The 25,246-nt window shown below is 38.8% G+C and overlaps 1 protein-coding gene and 1 pseudogene across 1 annotated transcript in view; one reads left to right on the plus strand and one right to left on the minus strand.

Annotated features, from left to right (window-relative positions):
* The window catches only part of LOC131693305 (uncharacterized), a 128,539-nt gene extending 107,266 nt beyond the window's left edge, over window positions 1-21,273 (minus strand). Inside the window, exon 1 of the mRNA XM_058981021.1 lies at window positions 19,269-21,273. Within this exon, the coding sequence (XP_058837004.1) occupies window positions 19,269-19,422 (154 nt within the window). The 5' untranslated portion in view covers window positions 19,423-21,273. The remainder of the gene's footprint in view (window positions 1-19,268) is intronic.
* Window positions 21,274-22,998: 1,725 nt separating this feature from the next.
* On the plus strand, window positions 22,999-23,081 carry LOC131694422 (U4 spliceosomal RNA; annotated as a pseudogene).
* Window positions 23,082-25,246: the final 2,165 nt, after the last annotated feature.

Consider the following 25,246-nt stretch of genomic DNA (forward strand, 5'->3'; position numbering starts at 1 on the left):
TGATATCAACCTAGTCTGCTTCTTACCAAAACAAAGTCTACTTATAAGACATACAGAATGTGAATTAACATGAACCGTTAGACAATAAATTGAAGAAGATCGTTGTTTCCGATATGTATTTCTATGAGCACGCGTATATAACACCATGATGCATCGAAAACAGTGCAAAATTGAACATCAAAAATTCGTGTCCCGTACAATCGTGTCTGACAATTCGAGCTTAAAACAACAATTTAGTTATAAGCTTTAAATCATGACATGGAAGCCGGTGCCTGATTAGCACACAGATACCACAATAGATCAAAATACTGGTCGCAGTAACTCGTCTCCTACAAAAAATTCATGACTACTATAGTTATCTGAACAGCGCAAGGGTTCTATCGACTTATTTATCCAATCCACGCCCATTTAGTACTAGATTTGTATTGTAATTATAATGGTAATAAATTTTTACTACAAAGATAAATACGTTTCTGATCAAAGTGGATTTGTATGTCGTCCAAAATTGACACAACATCATACCCCCACGGCCTACATGTTGTAACATTTTGAATCATTTTTTACCAAGGAATATGGTAGAAATTGTTAAATCAACGTGTGAACAGCTGGATAGTGCAAGCAGGTCGAAAACCCTAAAAAAATCTAGTCAACTTCATCCATGGAGAAGAAAATTCATAAAACAGTTGCATCAACCTATTCAATTACTTACCAATGAATGATAAGACAAATAACGGTTGCAACAGAAACAGAAGAAATGCCGGTTCGCATAAAAACGAGACATCTCACGAAATGTTTTACCTGATGATGGTAAGGAACGTGTGAAAAATACGATTCTCATGATCAGTGCCGCCGGTTGCAGTGAAATGCAATAAAATCCGGCTGAGAAATCTCGGAACCAGCCAACCTGCGTGTGGTGCAAGCAGCAGAAAGAGGCACAGCTTTCAGCCCAGGATAAATAAGATCCACTGCGGACAATTGTCGGAAGGCGCGAACAAGAGAGAGATAGACAAGAAGTAAAGTAGAAGATGGAAAAGGAAAAATATTGATTTTCATTTCAAACAGGAAGGAACTGTTGACGGTATGGTGGGAATATTTTGTCAGATAGGAAGGAAGGATACGATGCAGCAAAGATCTAATGCTAAGTGGAAGAACAGCTACATATATCCACCTAATAGTGTGCAATAACTTTCGGATAATTAATTAATTAATTGCGAGTTATTGTTACCATGACGGTAAAAAATACTTTTAGACGTGACAACTAGGAGTGTTGTAGACACTTTGAATAATATTTTTTTTTACATTTTCAACTTATTTCTACTCTCCAAAACCAATCAAATGAAAAAAAAAAATCAGCGTTTACTATTGATACCTTCTGTTTTTACATAACCTTGTTCACATAATTAGAAATCAGTGCTATCCTTGGATAGTATGCGATCAGGAGAGGTGGAGTACCGAGAGTAATGGTACTCTCTTAACCGAAAACCAATATGCCATGGTGGACAATCTGGCCATTGACACCAAGGGTTACCGTTACGATTAAGAATAATAAGTCCATTGGACAATCATTCTAACAATAGTAACAAGTTATATATTCATATTTCTTTCCAGCCCCGGAACCACAGAAAGAAACACCACCAATAAAAGATATCACAAAGCAGGTCGCCGCCAATACCTAAATTTATCTAAGGATAATCCAGTATAACCAGTGAGACAAATCGATTTTCAAATACCTAACTTAAATAATGTTATTTCAAATCGAATGAAACAATCTCAAGTATACTGGAAAAATTTTCGCACACGACTAGGCGCTTTCCTGGAGTCATCAATATGATGCTTCTAACAAATGTTCAGTTGTTATATTTTTATATACCCCTATTTATAACTATTTTCAACAAATGCTCGTAGGAACCTGGGTTCGCTTCCCAACCTCGGACATAGATTGGAGAGTTTACTAAACCGAAAAAACAGGTGAAATTAATCTAGCTTGCAAGTTCTAAAAGAATTCATTATTTAAGCGAATATATCGTGAAATTCTTTTTTAACGTTTCGGATTGTCCTCATCTGTAACTAGCACCATCTTGATGCCAGTTAGACGACAAATCCAAACTAGCACTAAAATTAGCACTAGTTAGACGCTCAATCCTAAATCTTAAAAGCCATACGTCTTGCATGAACTATGCAACTAGCAGGTTCCCAGTGATGTATCTAATTTTAAGTTAGGTATTGTGCTCTCTTGCACAAAAACATTGCATAGCGTTTTGGTTCGCAAACCAAAAACAAAACTTTCGGATTCCTCATTCTCATCAGCAAACCAGAGTTTCTGTGTTTGTCTTCCGAGACATCACTCGGAACCTGTAAGTTGCTTACTTAATGCAAGACGTATGACTTTTTGGATTTATGATAGTGTCTAAATAGTGCTAGTTTAGATTTATCATCTGACACCAAGATGGTGCCAGTTACTGAAGAGAAAAATTCGAAACGCTAAAAACTAATTTTAAATTTGGTGTTATGCCCTCTGGCAAAAAAAACTTGCATGCTTTTTTATTTATTTATTTCGATTGTTGAGGTTTTAACCTGAGAGTCATTCGCCCCTTTTTCGGAGTGGGAAAATCTCTAACCCTATGTGCGGGGATGAGAATCGAACATGAACTTCGTACAAGGAAATAGTTTTACCAACTACGCTATGACCTCCCCTAATGTTTTGCATACAACATATTCTGATGTTCACTAACTTAAACTAACCCAATTTTGAGAAAATTGTAGTCAACTTGTAAGAACTTGGATTATAAGCGTAAATTATTCTGAATCCGCTAACCATAATATGTTTTCAGAAAGCTACCAAAACCTGACTAAAGAAAAATAAACCAATTATTGTATGTACAACCCACCCATCGCTATCGCACACCAGAAGAAAAAAAAACAAAATTAGCAGACCCGGCGACAACGAAGGCTTTAACAGTTTAATTTGGCTAACGAAAGCGCCCCTAGGGTGACACAATATAAACCAACACCTCCTCAAAACGCAGGCTGCTTTGATCAGTTTTGATGTGACAAGTATTGAGAAATACACACGTAAAATCATTCAAAAAGGCATTCCATTGACCACCCCATTTATGTATGGTGAGAGAATGACTAAGTGGAAAAAAGAACTGTGGGAAACAGCGGTAACATTTTGTATAAATTTCAGCATTCACAGACACAGATAATCACAGTCACAGTCAATGCCACCGAAAACAAAATAGACGAACGTGATTGCATACAACAGGGCTGCCGGGGGACCTTCCACAGAAACAAAACACTTTTTTGTGTGTACAATGCTAAATGTGATGCTTATTTCCTTTTCGTTTCGCTCTATGAGTTCTACTGGTCAAAATTGACAGAGAATGTCGACAAAACAAGTGTTTAGTATTGATTGTAAAATTCGGAAGAGCACGTTCAAAACTTCTCTACGAATATACCTCAGGTATAGCCTTCGTGCGACAATAGGTCAACTTTAGGTCTGAAATGCTGATGACCTACCAGGAATTTTGCTTTGCTTTTGGGACAGACGAAGTAAATTAATCTTAATTTAGTCCTTCCCCTCTTAATCGGAACCTTCTCTTCTCGACTTGTGTTAGTTTTCGGGACCGCACAAGGTGGTCACATTACCGAACACATCATGGTGGCGGGTGGAAATTATATGATATGAGGGTGCATTCATGCAAGCAAAGCAAAGTTTCATGATTACAGAGCGCTAAAAAGCCGTTGTAGGTAAGTTTTGTTAACAGTACTGACGCAGTAGAGATCGGTTACAAATTAGCGCCCATCCATACCTCTGTGAACAAAGACCACCGACAACGACTCTACTGATGCTTGGCTAGAATCGTGATAGGAGCGGTTTTACAATTGAGATGGTTGATAAGATACACTAACAAAAACAGGACACCATTTTTTAGGATGATAATATGATGAGCATCACGTATGTAAACAATTTTATTCACCCCCTTGTGAAATCATTATTATTATTATTATTATTATTATTAACCCCCAGAACATCAGTCCTTTGGAGAACCTCACCATTGCACAGTGGTCCCAAAGAGCAAAAAGGGGTTTTTTAGATTGCGTCAAAACGGTTGACTTTAGCAATATGGTGTCTTTGAGAAAGTTTCTTGGAGTAGAACTCCCCTTCTTTCTGTCTTATCAGATTAATGATTAATCCCCCTAATAGTGAGTTACGAAATTTATTTTCTCCAATAATTCAGATAGACAAATACTTACTTTAGCAAAGTTGTAGAGAAACTCGTTACAAACATTTTACCCGAAGACTTCAACTCTCTATCTTTTAAAGTTTTTGAGATATGGGACATTATTTGTAAAAGGCCCCTTAAAAACAGTTTTTTCATCATAAGTTTTCTTCTAGATTTTTTCCATTATGTAAATGTTCTAGAACATTATTTGGACTATTAAACTGCATTACTTTGACGAAGACGGAAACTTGCTATCGCTAGTATGTGTGGAGATATTCACGTTTTTTGATTGAAATTAGCTCTTTTTCCAATGCCGATAACTTTTAAACGGGCAAAAACGGGCAAACCACTTTGTAAACAAATTAAAGTGCAAGAAAAGCACAACAAATGCTGGAAAAATCAGATCTCCCCAAGGCGGCCCTCTATGGAAATATTTGAGCTGAAGATAGCAAGTTTCCGTCTTCGGCAAAGTAATGCAGTTTAATAGTCCAAACAATGTTCTAGAACATTTATATAATGGAAAAAAGAAGAAAACTTATGATGAAAAAACTGTTTTAAGAGGCCTTTTACAAATAATGTCCCATATCTCAAAAACCTTAAAAGTTAGAGGGTTGAAGTCTTCGGGTAAAATGTTTGTAACGAGTTTCTCTACAACTTTGCTGAAGTAAGTATTTGTCTATCTGAATTATTGGAGAAAATAAATTTCGTAACTCACTATTAGGGGGATTAATCATTAATCTGATAAGACAGAAAGAAGGGAAGTTCTACTCCAAGAAACTTTCTCAAAGACACCATATTGCTAAAGTCAACCGTGCTGACGCAATCTAAAAAAAACCCTTTTTTGCTCTTTGGGACCACTGTGCATTGATAGGGTAGTCAAAATTTAATGGTTGCCTGAGACGATAGTAGGTTTATCGGCAAGTCTTGTACGTTTATCGGCAAGTCTTATAGTACACCTCCCTTCGACACCAGGCATTGAAATTGTCGTTTGTCAAGTTATAATCAAAGGTAAAGACCTTTGCATTGCTTCCATCTACATTCCTCCTAGAGCCTCGGTAGGGCACCCAACGCTTTGTAATATCACGGAATCCTTACCGGCACCGCGGCTAGTTCTGGGACTTTAACTCGCACGGTACGGTATGGGGCTGTCTTCATGATGATAATAGATCAACATTAATCCAAGATCTTTGCGACAATTTCAACATGACCATCTTAAACACGGGAGAAATGACTCGGATTCCTACACCACCGGCACGCACAAGCGCGTTGGATTTATCGCTTTGCTCGACATCGCTACAGTTAGATTGCAGGTGGAGGGTGATCCCCACGGTAGCGATCATTTGCCTATCGTGATTTCAATTGCTAACTGTTCAAGACCATCGGAAACAATCAATGTCTCGTATGACCTCACACGGAACATTGATTGGAAGAGTTACGCGACTGCGATATCCGTTAAAATCGAATCCACTCAAGAACTTGCTCCGAAGGAAGAGTACAGGTTTTTGGCTGGCTTGATTCTCGACAGTGAGAATCAAGGTCAGGCTAAACCAGTACCTAGCGCGAATACCCATGGACGGTCTCCCACCCTGTGGTGGAATAAAGAGTGCTCAGAGCTGTACGCGGGAAAGTTCACTGCATATAAGGCCTTCCGGGAAGACGGGTTACCCGCTAGCTATCAACAGTACGCGTCGTTAGAAAGGCGAATGAAGAGTCTAATGAAAGCCAAAAAACGCAGTTATTGGCGCCGGTTCGTCAACGGGTTAACGAGAGAAACAGCTATGAGCACTCTTTGGGGTACGGCTCGACATATACGTAACCGAAACAGTACCAACGAGAACGTTGAATATTCAAACCGTTGGATATTCGCTTTCGCCAAGAAGATCTGTCCAGACTCTGTCCCGGTACAGAAAACGTGCCGCGCCGTGTCTCCTCACGATACCGCGAACGAAACACCGTTTTCCATGGTGGAGTTCTCACTTGCTCTCTTATCATGCAACAATAACGCCCCAGGGTTAGACAGAATCAAATTCAACTTGCTGAAGAATCTGCCTGACACTGCAAAAAGGCGCTTGTTGAATTTATTTAACAAGTTTCTTGAGGGTAACATTGTCCCTCATGACTGGAGGCAAGTGGGGATGTCACATTAGGTATCTGAAACAGAAATGCCAACAAAGGATCAATTTTCTCCGGACAATAACTGGAACATGGTGGGATGCACACCCAGGAGACCTGATCAGGTTATACCAAACAACGGTATTGTCGGTGATGGAGTACAGGTGTTTCTGTTTCCGCTCCGCTGCGAACATACACTTCATCAAACTGGAGAGAATCCAGTATCGTTGCTTGCGCATTGCCTTGGGTTGCATGCACTTGACCCATACGATGAGTCTCAAAGTGCTGGCGGGCGTTCTTCCGTTAAAAAATCGATTTTGGGAACTCTCATATCGATTGCTCATCTGATGCGACTGAACCCGTTGGTGATTGAAAACCTCGAAAGGCTCGTCAAGCTTAATTCTCAAACCCGATTTATGTCCTTTTACTTCGACTACATGGCACAGAGCATTAATCCTTCTTCATATACTCCCAACCGTGTTTGTTTTCTAGATACTTCTGATTCTACTGTATTCTTCGACACATCCATGAAGGAAGAGATTCGTGGAATCCCGGACCATATACGCCCGCAAGTGATCCCCAATATATTTTATAATAAATTCCGAGAAGGCGACTGTTACAAAATGTTCTACACTGACGGATCAAATCTCGATGGGTCCACTGGCTTCGGTATCTTCAACAATACTATCACCGCTTCATTCAAGCTCAATGATACCGCTTCAGTGTACATCGCAGAGTTAGCTGCAATTCAGTACACCCTTGGGATCATCGACACTCTGCCCACAGACCACTACTTCATCATTTCGGACAGCCTCAGCTCTATCGAGACTCTTCGTTCGATCAAGCCCAAAAAGCAATTTCCATATTTCCTGGGAAAGATAGTCCTTGTGTACGTTATCTGAAAAATCTTATCAGATTACCTTTGTTTGGGTCCCCTCTCATTGTTCTATCCCGGGCAATGAAAAGGCCGACTCATTAGCAAAGGTGGGCGCATTAAATGGTGACATATACGAAAGACCAATCTGCTTCAACGATTTTTTTAGTATTTGTCGTCAGAGGACGCTCAACAGTTGGCAAACCTCGTGGAGCAATGGGGAACTTGGACGATGGCTACATTCGATTATCCCAAAGGTATCAACGAAGCCTTGGTTCGGGGGGATGGATGTGGGTCGGGATTTTATTCGTGTAATGTCCCGACTTATGTCCAACCACTACACCTTAGATGCGCATTTGCGGCGTATTGGGCTTGCGGAGAGTAGTCTATGCGCTTGTTCCGAGGGCTATCACGACATCGAGCACGTTGTCTGGGTATGCGCCGGGTATTTGGACGCCAGGTCTCAGTTAAAGGATTCCCTTCGGGCCCGAGGTAGACCACCCAATGTCCCAGTCCGAGATATGCTGGCAAATCGTGATTTCCCTTATATGTCACTTATTTATACTTTCATAAAAACGATGAATATCCCAATTTAGCCCCTCTCTTTTATTTCTCGTTCCTCCTGCCTTGTGGAACCGATCAGCTCCAGAGTGCCACTATGTAACCGCCGTCGCCCTTACCACTACGCCTGCATAGAAAGAAACGGAAGCAAGAGCGACTCGAGGTCCGATGACTTTTGAAGGATTCCCCGCGGGTCCGAATACCATCCTCCAATCCGACCTACTAGACTGAGGCGCTAATTTGTTTCGCTGATCTCGCGTTTGCCCGAAAGTTGCAAGTTTTGCTCTTCTCTCCCGGTCACCATCTACGCCTTCTCTCCCCTGTCCTTGATACAACTGCTTCTACACCGATTTTGGAAATAAGCCCCCCTCTGAATATCTTGACCAAGCATAAGTCTCCGATAAAAAATCAAATTTATATTCCGTATTCCTAGTTTTAAGATAGTTGTAATTTTACCTCTTTGTTAAAACTATTGTCCCCCATCTAGTAATTAGAATTATATCCCTAGTTTTAAAACACCAAATTTTTCATAAATATTTGTTCCCCCTTTTGTGTACCAAACTATATTGTTAGTTTTAAGATAACTGTAAATATTTCCTAAAAAACTATTACTTTTGAATTCCTTGCTTTAAAATTTTTCATGAAAAAAAAATCTTTTGCCCCCTCGCTTGTATATAGAATCTTATTTCTAGTCTTAAGATAGCTGTAAAATTTTTCTCTTTTATATAAAAAATATTTCAACATTGTAGCATAGTTTTAAAATATCCAAAACGTAAAACAATGAATTTGGCACCGCCAAGCAAACGCATTTGTGCCTATCAAATAAACTAAATGAATAAAAAAAAGTCTTATAGTAGATACACTAGATCATCGAACGCTATAAAAGCATTTGCATTTCTTGTTTAGTGAAATTTTTCAATATTGGAAATGGTAGTACATCATCAAAAAGACGCAAACAATTATATCAACCCTAATGTACATAGTTACATTTTAGCGTACATAAACAAGAGTATTGTCAAACCAAAAAAATGCAATCGAAAAAGTCGAAATGCTTATATTTCGTAAAAAAAAGCTCTGCAAAGGTTTTGCACAAGTTCAAAATGTCTGATTGACTTATACCGACGAAACATTAAGGCCGGCCAAATATTAGAAATCCAAACATTGACTAAACTATTTTGAAACCAGCAGCAAAATCAATAACACACCTTATTAAATGTGTCAAAAAGGGATCTGTTTTTGCTTATTTTACCGTATGCGTGATAAGATTCCTAACCCCAATCCTCAAAATTAGCCGTAAAGTTATTTTGAGTTGCTATATCTCCACTATTCTCCAATTGAGGAAGAGCCACCAGTTTATAGATGTGTTTAGATGCCACAAGATTGAAAATCGGTTACTATTACGACATGAAAAAACTCGGGGGTCGGCCGAATTCAAAATTCATTATTTTTCTGGGCAGTTTAATGTACGTGCCCACATATATACACATAGACATTTTCTAAATTCAAATGGTGTATGAGACATGGCCGTCAGGGCCTCGGTTAGTTTTTCGAACAACTGTATAACCTTTCTACAAGAGTCCCAAAAACTCGATTCTGGTCAAAAAATGTTTTCAAGATAATATCAAATCTCGACGTTTCATGCATTTTAAAGACATTTTTTTTATCAAAAATACGTTTTAGATTTGGAAAATTACATGTACTTCCCCTTTTGAAAAATTTTCAGTTCCGGCTTGGAATATCATATGTAACCTAATAATCCAGTCTAGATTTCCGGAAACATATGACCGATCCATACCAAATATGATAGCGGTCTATAGTAATAATATACTTTTCATTTGAGACTAAGTTTGTGACAATCGGCCCAACCATCTACGATAAGTCGATGTGACTTTGTTAATTTTGAAGCATGGATACTTTTCCTGAGACTTCCAGAACCGTATATATACTAGTTAATGTGGCCAAAGAGACTTTAAATGACCGAACTAAAAAACCAATCAATTGGGCTCACAATTTAGAACAATTTTTACCTTTTTACATTCACCGTAGAACCCGTTGAAATCAGGATTTTCTTCGTGACCGTACCCTTTTATTCCAGAACTAGATGTCGAATCCACTAAAATGCAATAGCAACCGGTAAGAACGTTATACCTTTCATTTAAGACTAATTTGGCGAAGATCGGTGCAGAAAAGTCCGAGAAACCGATGTAGATAAATTAGTCGGTGTTAAGTCAGACCGGACTAAGTGACAAAATATTGATTTCGAGAAAAACGAGTTTAAAGGTCCTTTTTTACATTATGATTGGAAATCAATTTTTGCCATAATTCTTGTGTTACATATTTCAAATCTGGCAAAAGTCGAATGTAGCTGACGAAATTCTTCATTCAGTGCTATCATTGACACATTTTTTTATATTTTGCGACTTAGTCCGGTCTGACTTAACACCGACCAATTATAACTCGATTTTCAATATAACCGTATTCTTCAACTCGTAACTCCGGAACCAGAAATCACATATCCACACACACATACTCACAGGCATACACGCAGACATTTTCCAATATTGACGAACTTAGTCGAGTGGTATATACGACTCAGCCCTCCAGCCGTTGATTGGGAAGATCGTTTTTGGAGCAATTGCTTTTTTTTCTATATGCTGAGATAGGCAAAAATGATCAATGTTTCCCCGTTTGTCGGTACAGAAAATTATAATAAGAATCTTTAGCATTTGTTTCTTATTATAAGTGGCCTTCAATTGCCCTAAACTTATTCACACTGATCACCCCATTATTTTGGACTAATCGAAAAATGAATATTATGAATATTGTGAATATTATGTCATCAAATGATCGCCAATGACAGCCAATGTTTTTTTGTTTTCATGACGTGAAGTTTATCAAACAATTAGATATCTATTTATTTACACCAGTGAAAATGCTGTTGACAGTTTGACGAGAACATTTCAAATGGGCCGATAAACAAAACGTAAACAATTCCGGTTAATACTTACTTCAAATGGACACTAACAAAGCTTTATACATTCCTTAAATAAGCCGATTCTGAAGCCTGGCTGTTGGCGAAATAATGGATTGTCGAAAAGGCACACTGTTGTCTTTCATCCAAACGAACAGAAATTGCTTTGACCGAAATGAACTTTTGAATGTTTCTTTCCCGGCAACCGGTTGCAACCACCCCTTTGTGCAAAATATGGACAGAATTTCACTGACCTGGCACCGGAACACCAGGTTGCGGCAAGATTGAGGAATCTGCCAGTAAGGTAAGGCCAAACACCTGAGCAATTGGCGTACATAGTGCGATTACAATAATTACTCTTGCTAATGTTAACGCATGAGTAATATAAAAATTTCAGTTAGAAGTTTACTTCCACTTGGTCTCAGTGATCACGATCGCGAATTCCGGATCGGAACTGCTGAAATCTACATATTATTCCTCTTTTGCCACCAGTTCCCAGAGTCAGACCACTGGCAGAGAAGCGAACTCAAGGAAGAAAGCGCCTATGAGATTAATTATTGGTATCTCTCTTCTCTACTCACTCGGGAATCGACAGATCCATCGATAGCCCCACAGGTCAGTGGCAAGAACCAAGGGATCGTTGGCTCATTCAAAAGCTTTTTAACGATTATTTCATACAATTATTCCATTCGTTGTTTGTGTTCTAGTAATTGGTTACGGAAAGTACTTTTCATTTTGTACAATTACGTTTCTAGCGCAGATTGAAAACTGCAGCCTATCCAATCCATCCATCGCTGCGATCAGACGTTCAGCCCGACGGTTTCCACGTTCAACGCGAACAGCCAGCAAAGAGGCGGCGGCGCTATGTCGAACTCATGTCTACCTTGTATGTGAAGGTATGGGAGGTGTGATACCGATGCAGGTACCATACAGTGATTATGATGTATTTTTAGATGTTTCAATCAGATGGTGCTTCTCGAAGGCAGCTAAAGTGCAGTACTTCCCAGTATACATGTACCTACACAGGTATGCGTGTGAAAAGATGAATACAAGAACTAGAAGATCTAAATGTAAGTGCCAAGTACAACATGTAGCCACTTTCCTTTACTTCCCACTTCCGATTATTGCCCGAACACGACGTCAGCAATTTTTCTCATGTCGATTGTCGAATAGGCAATTACCCATGAGCGGATGATTGAGGGGTGATATAACGTATCTGCCATGTCGCCATGATATAGCTTCAAAATCAAGACGGCATAGCTGTTTTGATACGTCGTGTTGAAACAACTCCTTGCGACACGAGTTAGTGATGTTTGAATGTTTTGATGTATTTTGGTGTATGCAATATTATTTAGACTGTCTTCGTTTACGTTTTCAACGCAATTTGACTATTCTGAAAATTCTAGGAAAATTGTACAGAGCATTGGAATGTCAAAATTTAGCAGTTTCCAGCACTGCGATGGAAGCACCTATCGTAATGAAAAATGGTTTTTCGTGTTTTTCAACCCCATCATTTTCAAGAAAAAATAGTTTTGGAATCCCAAAAGTTGGGCATGAAAGGGTTAAGTAAGTTCAAACATTACTTTTGTTGAGTCAATTTTTGTTGCAGCAAATGCTTCATAGCCAGCCGGCACAACAATTGTATACATTTTTGTTGTAAACAAAAATTTCTACGTGAGGAAGTATACATGTAAATCTATAACCTAAAACTTCCAGCGGGCTTTCCTGCTCCAAAAAAAACAATATGAAATAAAATGAAAAATGCATAGAGGGGGAAGACGTGTCGCTTTTGACTGAGTAAAAGCGCCACCCTGATTATTGTGTTCTACATTGTTAAAAAGGGAAACTGAAGCATGCAGAAACCCTGCTAGAAAATCAACACACCCACTGATGCTGAAACAATAGACATCGATTCGAATATCCTGCTTCCAACAAACCCAAGAGTAGCATTTTACAATGCATTATTTTCATATTTATAATGTTTACCATATTTCAGGCTTATTCGTTTCGCGTCAAGACTAATGTCAAACCACTACAACAGTCATGCTCACCACTCACGCATAGGGCTTGCCGAGAGCGCCCATTGTGATTGTGGTAAAGGCTACCAAGATATTAACAATATTGTCTGGTCATGCTCAGAGCCTGGCTCCGATCATCGTGAAGCCAGAGCAAAACTTAATAGAGTTCTACAAGCACAAGGAGGGCCGCCCGATATGCCAATCCGGGACGCCCTGGCAACTCGAGACCCCCAAATCCTTTTCCCCATATATCTTTTCCTATTAACGTGAATATATAATCTTTCTTTGTTTACTCTTTTTTTTTGCATCGTAATGAACTTCATCAGCAGATATTTACACTAATATCCCTTCTCCCCAGCTCTCGTTGCAGATATTGTATCTGTAACGGAAACTAGGCTCTCTTCGTTACAGATACACCATTTGTGACGAGACCCGGAATCGGCGTGCACGAGGGAATTTCAATGGATCACCTAGCGATGGACACACTGGACCAACAACCAGCGATCTACCACACGGATCAACAAGCACCAGCTATTACCACAACTGTTACGATGGACAGCGGCAACGATTCGATGATTCGACAAGCGGACACGTCTTCTAGACCCACGGCTCGCCCAAGCATACCAAAATCGACGATTTACAATATATTTATAGCATTAATATCAATGTATTGTATCAGCCACCCCGGCTCATTATCACCGAAAGGCTCCTGAGCCAATCAAAATAAAGGTTCAGGATAAAAAAATATTTTAGGGTTTTTCTTTTCAACTTAACTGCTTTATCATTGAATTGACATTCCTTGCTTGACTTTTAAGACAATTTCAAGGAATTTTTCAATGGCAGTATCATATTGTATCTAAGCTATGCACCCAATAAGAGGAATTTTAAGTTTACGATGTGATTGTAGTTTATGGACGACCCTCTAAGCAAGATTGGTTGAGCCAACCTGTTCTGTAGTGTTTAAATATACTGTAACTGTTTTTGAAATATCCCGTATCGCGATATCCGTCAGGATCCATGTGATCGTCCATCTTACCCCACCAGTAAAAAAAAATCTTCCGATATATTATCGTTTTAAAAATTCATTAAAATCAACAAATGCACAACAAAACTACAAGTTTACTAATTTTTGGCTATGGCTAGAATAAGAGTCAATAGTATGTATTACAATATAATGTAAAATTCTTTCCCAATTTTGTAATATACGATTGATTGCTAATGATGGCGAGCTTACCCAGTTTTCCCCAATAAAAGGGCTAAGGTAAGTTAGTGACCTGAAGTTGAGCAGGAAATCAGATTTTTCCTAAATATATGTCTATTCTAGCCAAACATTTGAAAAGGGCCTAACTGTAAAATGTAAACAAATCGAATTTTCATGTCTTCCATTAAAAACTATCTACCAAAACACGTACATAATACAACAATTGATTATAAAGAATTTTGATAACGATTTTATCACAAAATATAAAAGGGCCTTAGTGATTTTTATAATTATACTGATTATGAAAGGGCCTAACTGATTTAAAAGGGACTAAGTAGCAAAAAACTAACTATTTCTTCTAGCATTCCAGATCTGAAAAGTATTTACTTGTGCGGGTTGTCCAAGTAGAAACAATATGGGCAATCAAACAAAATAAAATAGAATAATTTTCAAAATGGGATTATCATGAATTAGTCTACAATTTCATTTGCAGTTATCACATAGTTTACGTTTAGCAGCTAAGCTCTTTTCAAATGTTTGGCTAGAAGTTACAGTCAGTGTGTTTTTCTGTGGTAGTGGCTTTCATTGGATTGCACTAAAACAATGCAGGGATTCTAGTGATTCTATTAAGTTTTTAAAAGCGATAGGTATGCTACGAAAACAAAACAAATATTGAATCATCACCAGACACCATACGCGTTTTGAATGCTGAACGCTGATATCAACTAGAACTCGTACACATCTGAAGTAACTTTCCCTCTTCTTCCCCAGCTGTTTGAAATTCGAATGTGGTCGTGCATCTCGGTAGCGTACATATTTATGCGTTGAGCCATACACCACAGGCCGCCGTCGCAAAGCACCTCAACGCAACCGGCCCACGCCGCACCCGCCAATCGCACCCACCGACTGCGATGCCATTTCCTTCCAGTTTTTCTTGTTCCTCACAGGAGCTCTCAACCGACACCATGTGGTACACTGCCAAAATGCTTTTACACATTTTTTCGGAAGAAGGAACCTCTTGATATTATTATATATTTATATATGTTGTATTAAACGCAGCTTAGACGCGACAGATGTGAATTTTTTTCTGTCTTGATTTTTCATTCCCTTCTATGCTATACTTTTTCTTAGAAATAGTATGGAATGGAAAGAGACAGAAAGTGGAAAGCACACCCTGAGCGAAAGGGCGCTGACGAGTGTCTGTAGACTTATATTCCATGCACGGGAGCCCTCTGACAGCAGTTTTAGACCCTTCGATATTTTTTGTTCATTCGAACCTAGTCCTAGATTTTGATCACTATGCCGTGAAATGTAGAAACTGCTTAGCAGAAGGGGCTCTACATAATGAAAAACAAACATCACTTCCTGAGTGGAAAGGAAACTGCAATTCTTTTACGTCAATTATCCTCATTTAACAGGTCAAAGAATCACATGCACGTGCTCTAGATAAAATTGTTGCAAAACTCCCTAATCTGTATAAGAGCGACACAAAAAAATGATGGACCCAAGTGATATATTAACACTTGAATTCGGTTTGACAATTCGAATAATTTCTACCTTTTTGATCGGTTTCGGAGGCGGTGTAAATATAACCATTACCAAAGAAAGAAAGGTTATCCCTGATCTCCACGGTAGTTACAATCTGCCAACCGTAATGCTAACGATTCAGGGCCACCAAATACAATCAACGTTTTGTATGACCTCGCATGAAATATTTATTGGAAGAGCTACGTATCCACGATATCTGGAACAATTTACGGAAGAAAATTACAGATTCTGCATGGCTTGATTCTCGACATCGCGATTCAAAGCCAAATTCAAAGCGGATGGTTTCCAAACCCGAGCAAATTCTCATGGGCTGAAACACAATACACCCACAGAGAACAGACATATAAGTTAGAACAAACTTTCCCAAAAAACCTGTGTAAACATTTAAATGAAAGTACGTTGAAAATCACCATCGCATACAGGTTCGCATGCATGAATCACCATTGTATCCAAGTTTGCACACAAGTCCCGTATAGCGATTGCTGGCCGATCTTAGCGCTGGCCAGTGGCAAGTTGCTACTTGCTGTTGTCATTTCAAAGCGACAGTTTTAGTTCTTACACAAGTTGAGCACTTTACTTGTATGTCAGTTCTCAGTGATACACCTTAAAAATACCATGAATATGGTCCGTTTCAAATTTAACAATCATCAAAACAACATAACATGGTCTAAATAACCCATATATACACTAAAATTTGGTTTTTACATGGGATCTACCAAGCGATGATGTTTTCATGGGCTGATCCCATCACAAACACTATCAAAATACCATATAGTGGGGTGAATCTGGCCCATGAGCATAGGGGTATTATGGGTTTCTCGTTTGCTCGGGAACCCATAGTGGAAATAAGAGTGCTTAGGCGTGTACGCGGAGAAGGCAGCCTCGTAAATGACCTTAATAACATGCCACAAGGGTCTTCCCCAGCATACATGTCTATGCCACCTACTCTACATTTTTATGCGAATGACTTTGACGATTGACTTATTTATTACTGCACGCTAAGGCAGCTTGCAAATGACAGTGTGATTTCTATTACAGGTCCCAAAGCTTCATTCAATTTGCAAGGAGCACTGCAACATACTTTGGACAATTTGCCTGCTTGAGCCCTTCAACTGGGTATCGAATTCTCCATGGAGAAAACGAGTTTTTTGTATTTTCAAAGAAGCGTAAACCAGTGCAACTACAGCACCAATTAACAGGTCAAAGTATTGCTCAGGTTTAAACATTCAAACATCTCAGGGTATGGTTCAATTCTAAAAATACATGGGAATGTCACATTAGGTATTTGAACTTTCTCCGTACAGTAACTGAAACATGGTGGTGTGCCATCCCAGGAGACCTGATCAGGCTGTACCTAACAAAGATATTGTTGATAATGGAGTACAATTCGAATTGACAGGAAGATGACGAATTTTGCAATTAAACTTTTTATTTCATTGAAAAGTAATGAGAAAAAAATAAAAGTGGGATCAAGCGTACCCACTCTCCCCCAAAATCATTTTATATGACACTGGGATCTTCATTTCAACACTATCATTTTCAATCACGTGTTTTAGTTTGTTTTGTAAAGCGAATGTTTTTGCTTAGTCTAACGTGTAGAATGACATCAGTATTGCACTGCGCAAGTTATGATACTGAAGACAGGAGACATCCTTAAGCCTAAGCTCCATGGTTACCGTCAGAATATGTTTTACCTCGCGAAGGCTCCGTCGTTTCCAACAAAATCTCCAGTTTACTCTTGAGCGTGCTGCAATCATCATAGAAATCCAAATATCCCTCAATCATCATTCCTGTAGTTGGCAACATTTTCATGATTCATTATGCAAAGCATATGCCGAGTTGTTTTGATCATTGTGAAATCCGATCAAAGTAAAACAAAACCTTGGTACTACGTGCCGCACCAAAACTTTCTGTTTCGACAAACTTCACAACTTATTTTAGTTTACAGGATATTTCATGAGTAGTGCTAAGCCTACGAACAGTAAGAACCCTAGCTCTGTTTGGGTGGGATTCGAACAGACAACAACTGACATATAAGACAACGCTTAACCTTCGGTACCATCAGAACGCGTTAAATTGTCATAGACTATTAAAAAAGCAGTTTGTCAAAATAAGACCTAATAATTGGGTTTTCCTGACAGAATTAACAATTTAGGTGATTGTGTAGTTTGGAATATAGAGTGTAAATATAATGTAGAATTAATCTGGAACAAATGACACAAATATCACTATTCTCTTCATTTCACAGTACCGCATGTTCTGTCCATTACGGGCGCAAATATCAGCTATTGCTATACTGCCCATGATCGCCAATCAGTCCCATAAAGATAGGAAATCCCATAAAAAACGGGACAAATATGCGATCATAGGCAGTATATCTTCGTCGAAAATACGTCATCAAAACACAGATCATGTACATCTCGTGTGTAAAAAATTAATAGCGAGCCGTACACAAATGACGTAGCTTTTTTCGGCGATTTTCTACCCCTCCCTCCCCCCTCGTAGTATTTTTCACAAAATTCTAACCTCCCCCTTGTAAATAACGTAGCATTTCCCAACCCCTCCCCCTCCTGCGCAACGCGACCGGGGATGAAAAAAATACACATGTATTTCAATTTTTCTAAATACTTGTCCTTACGAAACGTTTGACGACTTTTATAAACAGTTTCATTATAAGGGACCATTCATAAATTACGTAACGCAAAAATTGCCCAAAATGGACTCCCCCTCCCCCATGTAACAAATTGTCACAAATTTATCCATCCCCCCTCCCCAATTACGTAACAAATTCCAAGAATTTTTTTTCTTCTGTGAAAACATGTGACGTAACGATGTAGCTAGTTAACTCCTCCTCCCCCTATATCACAACTTGTCGTACCCCCTCTCCCCCTAAAAGCATTACGTAATTTATGAATAATCCCTAACAGCAAATTGCGTACAAAGTAAACACTGACAAATATAGTATTGATAGTTTTGTTTTGAATTTCATGTCATGGATCATGAAGAGAAGTTCTCTCAGTTCACAATCCTGCAGCTGCCAATGATTCTAAGCAGCATACGTTCAAGTAACTTACTAAATTTTGTTTGGTTAAATTCGAAGAAAAAAATTAATTCAGCCCCCAAGCTAAGTCTACTAGGTAGCAAGATAAGCTAACTATTGTAACTAATTTAACTAAAGGTAATTCCGCATACAAAATCTTTTCGTTGTTTTGCTAGCTTGCAAATCCGCGAATCGTAACCGCAACAACATAAAAAACCGCGTGAAAAGTAACTTGTGTGAATTTAAATTTATGTCTCTTGGGAATGGAGGAAAATTAAATTGTTTTCTATGATGGGCTATGATGCCCGTCAAAAAAAAACTTAATGCTACGTCACACATCTTCTGACTCTACCCTCCCCCACGAAACACTTCATCACAAATTTGGAATACCCCATACATAAAAATGCTACGTCACTTAAGCATGGCCCCTCGCCAAAAAATTAACATCCCCCGTCCAACCCTCCAAAATTCTAATACATACTCAGAAACATAAAGAGATACAAATACAATCTTATTTCATCACAAGTCAACACGATACATATTGTACCAGCCAGATTCCTATTCTGCAACACACAAAACATCCCCAACTCTAATCTACTTCTCTAGTTTTTTTTACTATTGAGCAATTTGTGAAGCATCTATCGATTCAATGTCATTTAAATAACTCTAACCTGTCGAAGGCTACATCGATTTCATAATATAACAATTTCAATCTACCTGAGAATCGTGCTAGGAACTTGAAAAATCCACTGGTCGGTGTGCTCATTGTACTGTTTGCGTGATGGTACATTCTGTCGATAGACGTCGGAAATTTGCTGCAAAAGTGGTTACTTCTTGCAAAATGGATTATCGCTCGGCTCATTTTATCCATCCGCAGCGCACTAGTTTCATTGATTCGATAGATTCGTTTTACTTTTTCTGCTGTTCGCTGTTTCTTTGTGAATTATTGGCTGTTTCTTCGCCGTGATTTCTTTCGGTTTCACCTTTTTTCTTCTCGGCACATTAATAGCTCATTCAGCAACAACGAATCCGGCACTTTTTTCTAGCTTTGCGCCCGCATATATTATTACATCACTTGCACACGAATCATTCCCACTATTCCTCTCCAACATTACGTGTGAATCAAGTTGACACGGATCTAAAAACTTTTCTAAGTTTGGTTTCTTTCCTTCTTCCGACTCACTTGACCGTGCGCTGTTCGTACCAATAATGAACAGTTTTCGAAACTCGGCTATTGAACTGATTTATCGCGGTGCTGTGTGCCGAATTGGCGTTTAGTGATAAATATTGCGCGTTCAGTAGGAATGCTCGTAGAATGGTCTACGTACTTTTGGTTGTCGTTCAATTTGAAATCTACATGCAAACTAGTCATTTTCGATTTTCACTGTCTCGTACTAATGAGCTAAATCAACCATACTGCCTGTCTGACGGATTAGTTTTATTTTCTATGTATACAATTTTTGGAAACTGTTCGTCAGACATTGATCGTTTGACACTAACGAGTGGAAGGCAACGAGCACAGCTCATTTTACCGATTCATCCATGTACTTAAGTTTAATTACACAAATTTCAATTTTATTAACTTTCATCTTCGGCATTCGGCTTGACTGCAACCCAATGCTAACCTTTAATAGAGCTAAATTTTGCTCGTTTAAGTGTTCTTTTCCGCAATTTTCAAACAAAATTTACTAACAACTGTTGTTTCTTTGCAATACTAACACCTCACGCAATCTCACTCGGGCCGGCCACTAATTCGGTGTGTGCATATATGTACGTTTGTCTCACTACGGCACGGAAACAAATACGTTTACAGTGTGCCGATTCTACACTGAAGTTGCACTAAGATTGAAACTTTTTACCTTTCACCACATATTCTGTATAATTATAACCTACCATAGTGTACAGAACAATTTCTCTAATTTGTCTTATATAGTTCTACTGAGTACTCCTCCTCGGGTTTGTAAATCTATCCACAACACTTTACAGTGTTCTCGTTGAATATATGTCTCAACATTTACTTGTTTACATTAATAAAAGAAATAGATGCCTCGTACACAAATAAAAAAAAACCGTACACGCCCGAGCGAACGTCTGTTTAAAGGTAACATTTCTTCTCAATATATAAATACTTCTTTTAGCTCTGCTCCGGTAGTATATTTTCGTTTTCTCTGATCCACCATTTTTTATTGTTCAATTATTATTCATTTCTCGCTGCTTCCAGTGTTGCTCAGCCGACTAGCAAGCAGTCTACACTTCGAAAAATGATAATTTGATAACCCGTTCGGCAACTGCAGTTGTTTTGTGCAACCGATTTGCAAGTGACATCCCGTGGTGGTAAACGAAACAGGATAAACCTTTCGTCATTCTTCAACACACACTTCTGGTTTCGTATATTATCAACATAACTCTGACACGAACATTTCTCGTGTCTGACTAGTTTTTTTTTTGTATGTGAATGCAAAACACTGCACATAAAACTGTTGGCTCTTCACTAACTACGGTAATCTTATATTGCAACTGTCAATCGTCTTTAAAAACTGAATCAATTCCTCCAAAACAACAAAATCCTTGATTGCTGATTTAAACTTCGAAGACGATTAAAACTTAGCACGCCAGTCGGACGGGATTGGACCAAAATACAAAACTGGAATACGAATAATTTGTGTAACTTTATCGAGCTATCTCAAGCCACACAATGCACATATATTTCCATCCATACTGACACGGCTATGCTGAAACTTTAGTTTTGTACTCCACCTAACCTTTCTTCTTGCCGAACAGACTGACTGTGTGGTAAAACTTCGTCTTTCTTCGGCTTCGTTCGGGTGTAGGCTGTAGCGCGTGAGTAGCACTGATACAAATCTTGTAGATGGGCCACCTTTCCGACACTGTTGATTTCATTGTTGCTATGCATAGTAAAGTCTATTTATTTTGCAATCAAGAATCAAGATAATTTAAATATTGATAGAAAATAAATTGAATCGTATGAATTTTAGTCTCATGTGAAATACTAACCGTTTCAGAAATGCCAACATTATTTTCATCCAGGCTAAACTCAACGTTACGCGTTGCCTTGTCATTTTATGATGTTCGATTCATGCAAAGCTTTAGTATAGGTAATATAAGTTGTTCCTTATATGTATTATCGCAATGTAACGAATACAACCAGAAAGGATCTACACTGTTATTTGGCTCTAGCAAATCCTATTGAATCGTGTTTATAGTTCTAAAATAGACAATAAGTGGATTGGTGTTTGAGATAGCATTTTACTCGATTTTGGCTTCTTGCACAAGTTGATAATGAAAATAGTTCAGGAATCCTATGGAATTAGATCAATTGGCACCTTCCTAATGTTATTTCAAAATTATATTAATTAGGATATAAATTAATATAAATAAATTAGGATATAAAATTAATATAAATTTCCCAATTTTTCTCCCCTTCGGGAGAACTATAGCACAGTAAAGTTTCAGAATGAGTTGTTTTAATTACGTAAGCTTAGTTTAGAAGTCAAAAGACCAATGTAAATTACCTAACAATGAGATCGAACCCCATGTTCAGAAAATTTTCAGGGCGCGGGTGCGATATTTTACGTTTTTATAAAAAGTATAAAAACCTTTATACCTTTATCGAGAAGAATTCGTTAACAGGAATCAGGAATCAGAATATATTGGCATTGGATTCGTTAACAGGAATCAGGAATCAGAATATATTGGCATAAATGGCACGTTCCCCGTATGTAGTCGGGGATTTGTGCCTTGCCGTGTGTTTTCATCATTTCCTGAGCGGAAGAAAAGGATAAGGAGGTGTGGGGAAGTAGAATTCGAAGGGTGGGAAAAGTAACAGCACAAAAAACAAAAATAAACAACAGGTAAGTTAAACTCACAAGTAGTTCAACTTGCCTGCGAATAAGCCTAAAGCTCTTTACCACATTTAATAAGAAACTTTAGTATGTCTCTCAGTTTCAGTCGTCCAAACATGGTTTCGTCTATATAAGAACGGCCGAAGACTCGAAATCGCAATAGCGCTACCGCTGGACAGTTGCATATCAGATGATATGAGTTTCCGTAGTCGGATTCACAAAGATCACATGAAAAAAAATGTAGGAGATTTTTCGAAATCACTGGGCACGGTTGTTCTAGAAACGCCTTTGTTAGGCGACACGTTTGTAGATTTCTCCAATAATTGCGGTGCTCGGACAAATCCCAGGACCATATTTTTTCCCTTATCCAACTTGTCGAAATTGGCGGCGCGGGCTCAATACCAACGCAGTCAATCGCTGAACCTGCCCTGGCCAATTCGTCAGCCCATTCATTTCCGGTAATACAAGAATGTCCGGGCACCCATACAAGGTAGATAGTGTTGACAATGCTCAGTTCTTCGATTTGAGTTCGGCACGCGATCACTAGTTTGGACCGGGATTTGTCTGAGCTAAGGGCCTTTGTCAGCTTTGCGCAGTGGCGATATCGTAACCAATGAGGTTTAACCGAGGTGCGATTATTGCTAGTTGAAAACTAATAAAAAAATAAAAAAGGGCCTTGATTGCAGCCTGACTATCGGAGCAGAAGTTTATAACTCTGCCGGACAAACTCAGCTGAAGGGCCGATTGCACCCCGCACATAATCGCAAATATTTCTGCTTGGAATACAGTACAGTATCTACCTAGTGAGTGAGATTGTTCCAATCTCATTTCACGACAGTAGACACCAGCACCAGCACGTCCCTCCATCAGAGAACCGTCAGAGTAACAAACCACTTGGGTTTGTTGTTGTCTTTCCATAAAGCCAGACAACCACTCCTCTCGAGAGGGAATCTTCACATGGAATGTCCTATAAGGAAAACTACAAGTGAGTGTAATATCGCTGGAAGCAAGAATATCTTCACCCCATGTAACCATTTGTGACCACAATCCTGTATGACTGTTAGCAAGATCAACATGATTACTGTTCCAAAGCCCAGTAACCTGCAGTCTGTATGCACATGATAGTGCTTCTTGTTTTAAGTGTATGTGTAATGGTTTGATATTTAGAAGTGCCTCAAGAGCAGCAATCGGAGTCGTGGTGAAAGCACCAGTCAACGCCATGAGCGCCATTCTTTGCAGATGGTTTAGCTTTGACTGGACTGTCACCACCTCTCCCCTCTGCCACCACACAAGGCATCCGTATGACAGTATTGGACGTACAATTGCCATGTAAATCCAATAGATGTATTTAGGTTTGAGACCCCAGGTCTTTCCAAAAGTTCGTCTGCACTGCCCGAAGGCCATGCACGCTTTCTTGACTCTGAACTAAATGTGAGCAGACCAATTCAGTTTGGAATCCAATATGACTCCAATGTATTTGACTTGATCTGCACACAGTAGCTCAGAATCAAAGAACTGCAAGGGACGAACCCCGGTTGAAGTTTTGAAGTTTTGCTTGAGTTAACTGATAGCTTAACTTGTCGACACCACTGTTCGACAGCTCTTAATGCCTGTTGTATTAAGTCAAAGATTGTTCCGATGCAAAATCCAGTAATTAGTATTTGGTAATCGTCAGAAAACCCGTAGGTTGGAAATCCAAGCTCATTGAGTTTCTTCAACAAGCCGTCAGCTACCAAGTTCCATAACAAAGGTGACAGAACGCCGCCCTCAGGACAACCGCAAATACTTAACTTCCGTATCTCAGCCTGTCGCAGTGACGAGCAAAGTATGCGGTTACTAAGCATTGCGTTTATCCAACCCGAGATACATGCAGGTATTCCATGACCGCGCGTCGCTTCCAGAATAGACTGGAAGGACACATTGTCAAAAGCACCCTCAATATCTAGGTATACACCAATGCTAGATTGCTTGAGCGAGAAGGCTTTCTCAATGTTGCAAACAACATCGTGAAGCAGAGTGATCGTGGATTTCCCACACTGATATGCATGTTGCATTTTGTGCAGTGGATATTCAACTAAACTAACGTTCCTGATTTGATGATCGATTATCCGTTCCAAAGCTTTCAGAAGAAAAGAACTTAAGCTGATAGGCCTAAAACTATTGGCTTCTTCATAGCTGGAGCGCCCCCCTTTGGGAATAAATCTAACAGTTATTTCTCGCCATGCTTTCGGGATATACCCGGTAGCAAGACTGGAAAGCAAAATCTTTTTCAAGACATGTTTGAGAATATCAAATCCTTTTTGCAGTAGCACGGGAAGTATTCCATCTTTTTCGGGTGATTTGTATGGAACAAAGCTGTCAACTGCCCACTTAACCGATTCAGTGGAAACCAATGTGCATGCTAACGCCCACGAGTCCGAATCACCAGAATGAGATCTGTGAACATTGTTCAGCTCCGGATCGATACAACCTGGAAAGTGTGTGTCGAAGAGACAATTAAGAACATCTTTTTCGTCCGTCACATAAACACCATCTCTGGTTTTTAAGGAGTTCATCTGAAAATCATTCGATTTGGAGAGAATTTTATTTAATCTGCTAGCCTCGTTCAGACTAGAGACATTAGTGTATAGGCTTTGCCAGCCAGCCCGTTCTGCAGATCTAAGACATTTATATATATATATATATATATATATATATATATATATATATATATATATATATATATATATATATATATATATATATATATATATATATATATATATATATATATATATATATATATATATATATATATATATATATATATATATATATATATATATATATATA

The sequence above is a fragment of the Topomyia yanbarensis genome, chromosome 3, assembly GCF_030247195.1.
Source record: "Topomyia yanbarensis strain Yona2022 chromosome 3, ASM3024719v1, whole genome shotgun sequence".
Taxonomy (NCBI): domain Eukaryota; kingdom Metazoa; phylum Arthropoda; class Insecta; order Diptera; family Culicidae; genus Topomyia; species Topomyia yanbarensis.